Raw genomic sequence first — 11,744 nt, forward strand, 5'->3', positions numbered from 1 at the left:
TGTTGCGTCCTCTGTTTCGTCTGCTTGGATATTTTTAACCCTGGCTCTTAACAAGGACCAAACCATCAGATTTGTAATCTGTTGTCGGCAATATCACACAATGAGACCACAGGGGGCCAACTCAATGAAAATGGATGTTGTATGTTGTCATACATTTTTTTTTGTATTTGAAGGATGGACTGATGAGTATATATGACAGTCATGTGATTTTTTTCAAAAAATACGAGATTTGAAAAATTATTAAAAAATCGGGATATTTACTATAAAACAGAGAAAGGGACGACAGTCGCCATATTGGATTTTTTACCCCCACCTCGATTAAAGTTAATTTTTTCACAATATTATACCTTTTTTCCTAGAGTCATAATCACGCATCAGTCCTCCGAAAATCCATAATCGCACACAAACCAAGCAAAAGCATATAAACGATGTCTATATAGTCAAACGCAATATTTTAATCCAAAATTACCGGCGCTTTCTGACTTGTGACATCGAAAGCAACGTCCTAGTGAAGAGCGATTAGAGTGACTTCCCCTGCAATGTCATTCAATGGGTTTAGTCAGAGGTATTCCGATACGTTTTAATATTCAAATTTTCCGCGAAAACAAACGTATCGGAATATCTCTGATTTAACCGATTGAATTACACTGCAGGGGAAGTCACTCTAATCAAATTTAATAATTTTTCCTCTAATTTAATCTAATCGTATTTTTTGAAAAAAAAATCACATGACTGTCATATATTCTCATCAGTCCATCCTCCAAATACAAAAAAAATGTATGACAACATCCATTTTCATTGAGTTGGCCCCCTGTGAATGAGACTCTGCTGTGCTAAATAAACGCTTCGACCTATTTGAGAGTTCTCTATGGGTTGAGTCACGCTCACTTTTCGGAGATAACACGATCGTAGTCTTGGACATATATCAGCACTATTTTTCATAACAAGAATGAGCTGTCCGTCCTGTTCTACTAGTGAAGATATGTTTTAAATCTGACCTAGATATATGAACAGGTATTTCCATTGCCATGATAAAATGCTTCTGAAATAGAAATATAATTAAGTATGGTAAATAATAAACCAAGCCTGGGTCATTGTTTTATCTCAAGGTAGCATTGAGTCTTTGCTGTTGATTTCTTTGTAAAATGTGATTATCGCCAGTATCTCTAACTACTGTTGATGGTGACGTATGCCTTCTAAACACAAACGCGATATAGGTATACCACTTTGGCGGCGGCGTCATAGAGTTTCCCATGCGATAATTTAAATTCCTTTGGGTAGATGAAAGCAGCGCTTACGGGAAGTGTTTGGTTTGGAGGCGAAATCGGTGATCACGCCATGGTGGTCATGGACATCAACATTATTCAGTGTTATATTTGCATGAAAAGAATCATTGGCAAAACATTCCATCTTTGAAAGAAAAGGAAGTACGTGTCGCGCATAGTAATAAAAAAGGGACTATAACAAAGTAACCAAGCAAACAAGTGGAATTACTTTAAAATACAGAGAAAATATAAAGATTTAAATGGTAACGAGCGGTTTATATGAACGCTTGTTTCAAAATATATTTGAAGAAAATAATAGTAAATCATTTTCGAAGTAACATCCAGTCAGAATGCATGGACTCTTTAAGCATGACGTCCTCGAAGAAAGGGAGTCAAATTGTTAATTTAAAGATGAATCCCATACCCCGTGAATCAATTTTGATCCGGCCCCAATTTCCATTCTTAAATTAGAACTGTCCATGTGAAAGAATTACATACAACGAAAAAAGAAAATAAGACTTTGTAATGCTTTCCTATTGAGAATATTCAAGTGAATAGGTTTCCTCAAGTTAATGAATGTTCGTTAAGTGGGTCCAGAAAGGCAAAGATTGACAACATCAAGGATCTAGTATGTCAACATTCACCTAAATTGAAATGACTATTTTTGGCATTAGGAAGTTACTATTGAAGACTAACACTTCCAATATATATGTGCATGCTATTGAAGAGTATTAAAACATTGGTCCTGCTTTCAGGCTCCATTGACAACTGATCCCTGTCATTTGACTGGGAACAGTTAAAATCGCACCAGTGTTCAGAATAAGTAACCATAGACACAAGCACTTACTTGCGTAACCGTGTAAACCAGCGTTCGCCCCTTCGAGGAAGGCTCTGGGTTCTGTCCCCTGGCCGAGACAGACCAAAATCTATAAAAATGGTAGTTTCTGCTCCTGCTTAGCGCTCAGCAAACAGGGAGCGGAACGACTGGTTCGCCCGTTGTCAGTATAATGTGACCGGGTGGGGTGTGTTGCTTGGTGTCTTCGGCGACATGTTTCAGTGATATAGCACTATAAAAAGGGCAACAGTTCCACTATACAAGAAGACACAACATGAATATAACGCAGTCTCCCAAAACACGCACCCAGCACAACATACACGCAGCGCACCTCATGCATGGGAGGCCGTCCTTACATGACCATAGCTGTTAATAGGACGTTAATTAATCAAACAAACAAACAAACAAACCATGTTCTATGTACATGTAATCACTTGAGAAACCTGGCTCCTCATTGACACTAATTTACCTGCAGAACAACGTCTTTCTAGTATCATGGCTTCCCTGCAGGTTATTCCTGTAAAACAGTTGTCTGCCAGTAAAAATGATGTTAAAATGCTATAATTTAATGTTAAAAATATGGATTTGGGATCGACATGGACAACTTTCATTAACACTGTAATGTTAAAAATTTGGATTTTGACAAAGTCTTCGGTACTACAAATAAGGTCTGACATACACTTCAAACGTACGCTCTTCATTTCCATGTATAAGAATGGATCAAAGGTTTGTTTCCTGTAACAACACGAGGTTTACGTTGAAGTCGGAAGATGTCCGTGTTTATTTTGTTGTGCCACCATTATCTATGTTTTTTTGTGTTTTTATTTATTTATTTATTTATTTATTTATTTAGCTATTTATTTATTTATTATTTTTTGACATTTTACAACTTATTGTCATCGATGATATTAACTTATCATAGACCTACTACACTGAAAAGATTTTTATTCTCGTAGAAATATGGCCGTACAAAGATATATACACCAAATGTGTGACATGGTGAATCCCAATGTGTTTACCAACTAATCAATCAAATATTGAAATGTTCGTATCTCGGCCCAATACGTTTCCGAAACAAAAATTTAAAGTTTATCAATAGCAATTATAATGTTAGAACATCTTTATTGATGACCTAAAATAAAGTTACAGCATCAAACAAATGCAAGATTTTCTGTGTAAACCTTTATGAACAACGATGGTTCAAATCGCTGTTTTACTTCGTGAGTTAAACTCTATCCATGCAACATATATGGTGATAGTATTTGGGACTACAGCGGGAAACATAAGATGACACGCGTTATGAAAATTAAGGATGTACACCTCTGAGAAGTCAAAATTGTCTTGTATCAAACTTTTTTTCTCATATCGATTTTTGGAAAAAGGAGTTCATACCATAAAAGAAAATAGAAGAAAAAACAGATGTCCGTGTGCTCGTTTTTGAGCTTTTGTCATTCAAAGACACCTATAGTTGACAAAATATTGGATTTTATGGGAATTTTGCCGTTTTGCCCATATGAGATAGAGATTAAAGCCATAATTTCCTAATGAGGTGTTTGATATGTATGAATGTTTGTAAAATTCATTTTCTAGTAGACTTCTTTAAAAATATACCAGCTTTGATCAATTAGACTAATATTTTTTCTCAGAATAACAACATATGCTGCCCCTACCCCTTAATTTTGTGCTACAAAATGCACCATTTTCAGCCATTTTTGCCAAATTTAACCCTTTATTGAAAAAGTTTTGGTATTAAACTTTTGCTATTATTTTGCATATCAATAGGGAAACGGTTGTTCTTTCTAAATCAGGAAGAAAAATTCGGGGTCCGTGTGCTTACTTTTTTGCCCCATTTGAATTTCTGTTATTTTTCAGTATTTTAGAGTAAAAAATAAAAGTGCCCAAATTACCATTAAATATAAAAATAAAGTCACAATAGTGTATCGTTTCACATATTAATGCTCAATATTTTAATTACTACGAACCTAGTAACGATTTGCAGCAAAAATTAGCTAAATACAGCTAAAAATGCTGGCGCAGTGATGATTTAAGTAAAAACAATTTCAGTAAAAAACGGTAAAACTGTTGCTCTATTTAAAGCGAAAAAAGACACAATTTCAAAATGGCCGCCAAATGGGCCATTTCTTAAAATCCACGTATAAAAAAATCTACTAAAAATAGAAATGTAATTTTTTGACAAAATTTGCATCTGTCAACTTGCTACAGATACTGATAAATTATATTTGAAAATCTCATAACTTCTTTGATCTATGTTGAAACGAGACTTCAACGGGACTGAAACCTCAGAAGAATACATCCTTAATATATATATATATATTTTAATTTAACTATTTAAATTTATCTAGAGAGTGATCATCAGTGTTATATTACGATAAGCTAATGTGACTCTGCAAAATTATCAAACTCGTTTTAAATTTACATTTGGAAAATTACATTAAAAATACCGTTTCGGTGAGGAAGTGTAATGTCACTGTGAATGCACAAAGTACATGTACCCTTTTATTAAATTAGACATCTATAGCTTTAAAAACTTACAATAGATGCGTGTTTAATTGCACGCGTTATTATTTAATATATAGAAAGGAAGTGTTTCATTTATATCTGACATAGAAAATCATCCATTGTAAGCTCTTATCTTTGCAATCCGCTAGGTTATATATAACAAATAATATCAAAAGTTCAGATATTTCGATCTTTAAAAAAGCACACTACTATTATGAATTTTGACGTAAAGCGCTCGAACGGTATATGGGAGATAACTCCAGTCCAGTTATGAAAAGGGAGTGAAATTGCCATTACACCGCCTCAGAAGGTCATTCGTATCAAAATGGCTGCAATGTTGAAAAACGTGCGGCTTGCGCTCTCAGTTAACCGGCTATGCCTCAGAAGTCAGACGTGTAAACTTACGACAGCAGCTCTTTCACACAAATGTCATCGAAGGATATCACCAAATTCGCAGAGTCTCTTGTCTAACACGAAGGTGAAGTTCACTATCGGCAACCATGTCAAACAAAAGTTTGCTAGTGACGTTCTAACAATATTGCCTCCATCGGGGAAATAATGGGTTATATAATTACACAAGACTTGTTGTTCAGAAGCTTTAATTGTAATAATCTGAACCCATTTTTCATCACATATTTTTCTCGCTGTAAGTCTGTGGACATTGTCTTTGACAGTGTCATTGCTTCATAGACACACTAGTACTTGGCGCCTGCCATTACAGACTGGTCAGCGATGACGATTATGGTGGATAAAATATTTTAATAAGCTTAGTTTATTAGGTTATCTGTACAGTAAAGATATGATTGAAATAGTGAATATGGTATTTGATTGGTTTGATTATAATTTAGTTGCAACAAAATGTAGTCTATCTATCTACTAGAAAAAAAAAAAAAAATCATGATTTGACACTTAAGATTTTACATTTGATAATATTTTCTCATCAGTTTCTCATTAGTCCAACATCAATGAAAAGCCTTATGGCTTGTAGTGATATATTTATTGTACTGTAGCTATAGTATTCACATTAGTGGTAAACAGTTAAAAACTTGTGATTGCTTAAATTCCTTAATGTAGTTATTGTCCTAGGTTTGGTTATTGTCCAGGCTAAGTAAAGAGCATTCGGCAGTCCAGAACAATTTGCAATTCAGACTAAGAATGCAAGTGTCTGGTTTATAGATCGTGAGGATCCACTGTAATTGCATGGCATTATAAAGTTCACTATTGTATTTGGTACCGATTGCATTGCAACTTATCGGTTTGAGTGTTGTCATTATCATTCATTTATTGCCATCTAGTCAAAACACTTTTATTGATATCTCTAAAGTGATCAGGTGGTTATAGCAATAATCCATTTAAGATTTAAAGGCTAATTTGAATATTCAACCATGCAAAATAAAAACAAAGTGAATGTTAAGCTGGTTTAAACTGTTAGATAGTACAGTAAAACATGAATATTACAAACCTTTGGGATCAACAATGCAAAATCACTTCATTTTAATTTTAAAATAATGTACCCGGTACACACATTGCAAACATCTTACAGGAACCTCAACAGACTCGCAGAGAATGGAAATTATTGCATTATAACCATGATGAATTTGTTAAGCATTTTATACTATACATAACCTGAAGATTGATGGATAATTTTAAAGGAAAGTCAAACTAAATCAGGTGGAATCCACTAATGTAAAGCAACAAACTTAAGTTAGGTAACATTCAAATTGAAATCAAATGTGTCTTATGCAATCAAATTAATTATTTTAGAAAAAGTGAGTCAATTTTTGAAATTTAAATGTAAAACTGCTTTAATGTAAATTTTTAATGCCCAAATTTCATTGTCGTGATATGTTACAAAGGAATCATGACAAAATGGTTTTTTTACATTATATTCATAAACATATTTTGTGATAGTTCTGTGCCATTTGCCACATTGTTTATCTCCCCTCGTAGACAGTAACGTTATTCAAATGATACTACACTGTTCGGTTATGAACTAGTCTACATATATATATATGTACATAAGTAATTAGGATCGTCATCATCAGATTGGTATCCTATGATTTTCCCCCATTACTGCATTAGTGTTTTGCTATCCTTTTAGCAAAACTTTTTCAAATTCGTTTTAAAATCTAAAATCATTCAATAATACAAGTGATCTATTTCTACATGTAATGCAGGTTATCTTTCTGCCATTTACCATTGTGATAATCTTTATGTGCATTAGTCATAGTTTAATTGTTGAAATATATTTCACAGATCGCTGTGCCAGTGAAGAGGTTTTGTGTATCCAGGATTTCTATTACGATAGAAGAAATTGAAGAAAGAGTGATGAATGTTATCAAGGCACATGATACAATTAATGCAGAAAAGGTATTTACTTTTGTTTCACACTTATGCATTACAGGTGAATAGTTTGCCTTTGATCAGGACATACGGCAGGATCGGTCCTCCTCTTACTTTGAAACTCATCGAAGACAGAATATTACTCACTCTCAAGCTCTATGATAAAATTAATCCAGAAAAGGTAATGAAATGGTTTCAGACTTCATAAAATGACATCTTTAAAGCCATTTTGAGCTCTGCTAAATTAAATCAGTAACTTAGAAAGGTTCCAATTTTACAATGAATAGTTTGATTTTACAGAATATACTAGATACATTTGTATTAGTTTACCAATTCTCTATTACTTTTATCTTTAAACAACACTTAAAGACAAATTATAATGGATCATATCTCCAGTTTGATGACCTTCTGTTTCTCATAAATGCATATTTTGTTTGCAGCTTCAACTAACTTCACATTTTATGAATGATCTTGGACTTGACAGTTTGGATCATGTGGAGATAGTTATGGCTATTGAAGATGAATTTGGTAAGTATCCGAAAGCAGCTAGTTCTATTTCTGCCAATAGTGCAAGTCCTTTCACTTTTTTCCAAAGAGTACTTCTCTATGTACTTTATTTTTACTTTCAAATTCGTCATAAAAGTAAAAAATCTTAACCCTACTTTTAATGTTTTTGTTGGGGTTAAAACTCTGGGGCCCTCTGGCTTATGAATTTCTAATCTGACTCTCAACTAGGCAAGTTAAAGAGAATATCTGTGTAACTACATAGTACATGTATATTGTTACTAGAATTTGCCGAGGTTACTCACATATTTTATTTACCTCTGTATGCTGATTATCTCATATGTTCTTTTATATTCCCTTTTAGGTTTTGAAATTCCTGACATTGATTCTGAAAGACTTCTAACGCCACAAGATTTAATCCGTTATGTGGCAGACAAAGAAGATATTTATGAATGAACAAGATTTTTTTCTAGGTACGTAATTACCGCTCATTCCATCATCAGCATACATATAATTTGCTTATTACACATTAATACATTTGAGTCAGTATTCAAGACTCTTTTTTTTGTACATCTTACCTTCTGTTCAGAGTCAGAAATACACCATCATGACTTACATAATTTCAAAACTTGTCATTACAACTTTAACTTTGAAACTTTTGACTAAATTTTAACTTGCCATCCTCGATACTATAGAGGATACTTTGATAGTAGTGGTATTGTGGATTAACTTTTAAATCAATGGCTGTTCTGTTTCCCATTTATCCATGTTGATATACACGTTTGAATAAGTTTCGATTCAATTTTACAACTTGCTTGTTAGTAAAATCATAATTCATTATGGGTGCTATTTGTATTGTATTTAAGAATGTTTTAACCTTTCTTTGCAGACTGAGAATTCAAAAGAGTATAAGAAGCATTGGGCTGTGTTGTGTACCATCTGAACAGACTGAGACTTATGTACTGGAGTGATAGTATAGTGCTACTCATTCTTAATGCGATGGATTTGTGTGGATTTTATTATGATCGCAGTTAAAGACTCATGATTAGTATTGAAAGATGAAACTGAATTGGATGAATGACAGAATAAACGTGGGTCTAATAACTTTGGCACTTTTTGTCATGTATGCAAAAGTGTACTAATTATGTATTAAATCTTTTAAGAGTAGAAAGATGTCTTTTTATTGTGCTTTTGTGTCAATGACTGATATTGTGTCTCATTTCATAATATATGTATGCAAGTCTTTCACTACAGTAATTGACAGATCCAGAAGAAATTAACTGAATGTACGGTATGATAAAGTCCTATTACCGGTAACCATCCGAGTCATTTACATAAATATGTAAAGAGGTGCCAGTTTTATTGGTGTTTGAAAGCCAAAGTACCTAGATCTAGAAAACACCACCGGCTAAGCAGTTGGTACTTCCTTTGAAAATTCTTGATCAAACCAAAGGAGACGAGGTTGGAATATTTGTACTAGGTATTGTAGAACTTGAAAATGTTTTTACTAAATATATTTGACCCCAGTGATCCTAAAATTAGGCCAAGGTTATTGATGTGAGAAAACTGTGCCATTATCAAAATCTGGATGTCTCAATGTAACTTTGCAAGGTCATTTTTGAAATATTTTGTGAAATAGCATACCATACATATCCTACACTTGTAATTGCTGTCCATGGTACCTATGAAAATATATATATAAAGTCTCCTGGAACTTCACCAGTCACTTGAAAATGAGGAACGTCCACTCCTGCACCTTACCTCTTATTATTATCCCCCGCCCAACGAAGTTGGCGGGGGATATACAAATGGGTTCCGTCTGTCTGTCCGTCCGTAAGAATGGTTTCCGGAGCATAACTCTAAAACTAGTAGAGATATTTCCACGAAACTTCATATGCCTTTTGCTATTTTTAAGTTTTCATTTTTTGCATTTTTTCCGTAACCATGGAAACATTGCTGAAAATATCATATTTTTGTACCAGGTTCGTTTCCGGAGCATAACTCTAAAACCAGAAGAGATATTTCCACGAAACTTCATAGACACATTGTTCTTAAGGTCTAGTAGTGCCTTTTGCTATTTTTAGGTTTCACTTTTTGTACTTTTTTCTGTAACCATGGATACATTGCTGAAAATGGCAGATTTTTGTGTAAGAATCGTTTCCGGAGCACAACTCTAAAACCAGCAGAGATATTTCCATGAAACTTCATAGACACATTGTTCTTATGGTCTAGTAGTGCCTTTTGCTATTTTTAGGTTTTTCATTTTTTGCACTTTTTCTGTAACCATGGAAACATTGCTGAAAATATCATATTTTTGTACCAGGTTCGTTTCCGGAGCATAACTCTAAAACCAGAAGAGATATATGCACGGAACTCCATAGGTACATTAGACTTATGGTCTAGTAGTGCCTTTTGCTATTTTAAGGTTTTCACTTTTTGTGCTTTTTTCTGTAACCATAAAAACATTGCTGAAAATATCATATTTTTGTAGCAGGTTCATTTGCAGAGCATAACTCTAAAACAAGCAGAGATATTTCCACGAAACTTCATAGACATATTCTTTTTATGGTCTAGTAGTACCTTTTGCTATTTTTAGGTTTTCATTTTTTGCACTTTTTCCGTCACCATGGAAACATTGCTGAAAATATCATGGTAAATGGTAAATGTTACTTTGTAAAACTCCACCCATCTTTGTGTATATAGTCTAATATAAAAGTCAAGGCTGTATACCTGATTCAACAATTGCAGCCCCGCTCTACTTGAATTATACTCCATCTTTCTTTAGCTCAACTTCCTTTTTCCTGGTTTTTTTTCATACACATAAGTCTCCACAATCAAACTTATTTCAGCTTTGATATCTCCATTGGCGGGGGATCTGAATGACTATGTCCTTGTTAGAAATTCAATTGCATTCTGGTTCTTGGTTTGCAGGCTTCATATATGGATTAACTTTAATTTTTGATCAGGGGAAGAGGTAGAGCTAATGGTAGAAAATCAGGAGCTAATGGTAGAATATCAGATACCTAATGCTTCGGTCACAACCCCTTCCGATTAGGCTTAGGATGTACTCCCAGCATGATTTTGAGCCATTTTAGCCCGGTTCCCGGCCGGACACCAAACATGGCCGGCCAGTGCTCTCAAGCAGCATCGGGGAGGTGCCTGAAGAGTTTCAACTCGAAGTTAAAATCACTCCGGTGTCCCGTAGATTTCCATAACCGGTCATATATCCTTCACACATATTTTTTTTAAGTATTGTCCGATATCTACATTCCTGTGCCAAAAGTCTTCGTAATTTTTATTTTTCCCTATATATTTTATGTATTTTTACATTTTTTCTTAGATTTTTCCTGATCTAATCTAGGCACAGATTTTAATCATATTAAGCATACTTGTAGAAAATTGTCTACTCTTTCAGTTTATATTTACATAATTTTCCTTTATGCACTTTTTGAGAAAACCGTATTTCATTACCACACAATACTTTTTCGTTGCCATTTTGATAAAAACAAATAAGAAAATGACGTCATAAGTCTAAGTAGTGCACAAAAAAGATACATATTTTGAAAACAAAGTATCGGAAAATTATACAAATATTATGAGCTGAATGTGTAGATAATTCTCTACAAGTATGCCAAAATTGAGTAAAATCCGCCAATAGATGAGATCAGGAAAAATCAAAGAAAATTTTCTAAATACATAGAATATATAGGGAAAGAAAAAAATTACAAAGACATTTGGCACGTTACTGTAAATGATGTGCGTGACATTTTTTTACCGGTATTGTCCGATGTCGGGGAAAATTGTCAAAACCAGCGGTGTACTCCCGATTTAACACCCTATGCCCGGATATCGGCCGATCATTGTGACCCAAGCATTAATCATTGTAGAACTCCAGCTATGGAGCTCTGGATCCAGACTGGTGAAATTATGATAACGTGTACAATATCACTTACCTACCAGACTGTATGAAAGTGTCATGTCCGACACTTATCTACCAGACTGTATGAAAGTGTCATGTCCGACACTTATCTACCAGACTGTATGAAAGTGTCATGTTGAGACATCACATCGCCAGGAAGATTGTTTAAGCAATTAATATCCTGTCATGTTGTAATATGGTTAATGAAAAAAAGGTGACACCTTTTATTGTCAAAATTTCAAACAGCCTTGACTATTCAGGTGTTGAAGCACAGGGGCTTGTCACAAATTTCCAACCAAAGTAAATATGTATGTATTATAGTATCAATAATACATACCCATGATATATACATGTACAC

The 11,744-nt window shown here is 34.0% G+C and overlaps 1 protein-coding gene across 2 annotated transcripts; it reads left to right on the forward strand.

The window, feature by feature from the left end:
• Positions 1-4,906: 4,906 nt before the first annotated feature.
• LOC138323040 (acyl carrier protein, mitochondrial-like) lies at positions 4,907-8,638 on the forward strand. 2 transcript variants are annotated; one of them, XM_069267366.1, is made up of 5 exons: positions 4,907-5,098; positions 6,877-6,990; positions 7,404-7,491; positions 7,832-7,940; positions 8,357-8,638. In XM_069267366.1, the coding sequence occupies exons 1-4, from the start codon at positions 4,946-4,948 to the stop codon at positions 7,921-7,923; spliced, it is 447 nt and encodes a 148-aa protein (XP_069123467.1). In that variant the 5' UTR covers positions 4,907-4,945; the 3' UTR covers positions 7,924-7,940; positions 8,357-8,638. The 2 variants fall into 2 exon arrangements, with proteins under 2 accessions (XP_069123467.1, XP_069123466.1); XM_069267365.1 differs by lacking the exon at positions 6,877-6,990 and adding an exon at positions 7,025-7,144.
• The last annotated feature ends 3,106 nt before the right edge of the window (positions 8,639-11,744 follow it).

The sequence above is a fragment of the Argopecten irradians genome, chromosome 5 (genome assembly GCF_041381155.1).
Source record: "Argopecten irradians isolate NY chromosome 5, Ai_NY, whole genome shotgun sequence".
Taxonomy (NCBI): domain Eukaryota; kingdom Metazoa; phylum Mollusca; class Bivalvia; order Pectinida; family Pectinidae; genus Argopecten; species Argopecten irradians.

Bases quoted from the DNA above. Each gene is read 5' to 3' on its own strand.
- LOC138323040 (XM_069267365.1), top strand. From the start codon at position 4,946: ATGGCTGCAATGTTGAAAAACGTGCGGCTTGCGCTCTCAGTTAACCGG. The intron at 7,145-7,403 runs GTAATGAAATGG...TTTTGTTTGCAG, and splicing joins ATAAAATTAATCCAGAAAAG to CTTCAACTAACTTCACATTT. The intron at 7,492-7,831 runs GTAAGTATCCGA...ATTCCCTTTTAG, and splicing joins GGCTATTGAAGATGAATTTG to GTTTTGAAATTCCTGACATT.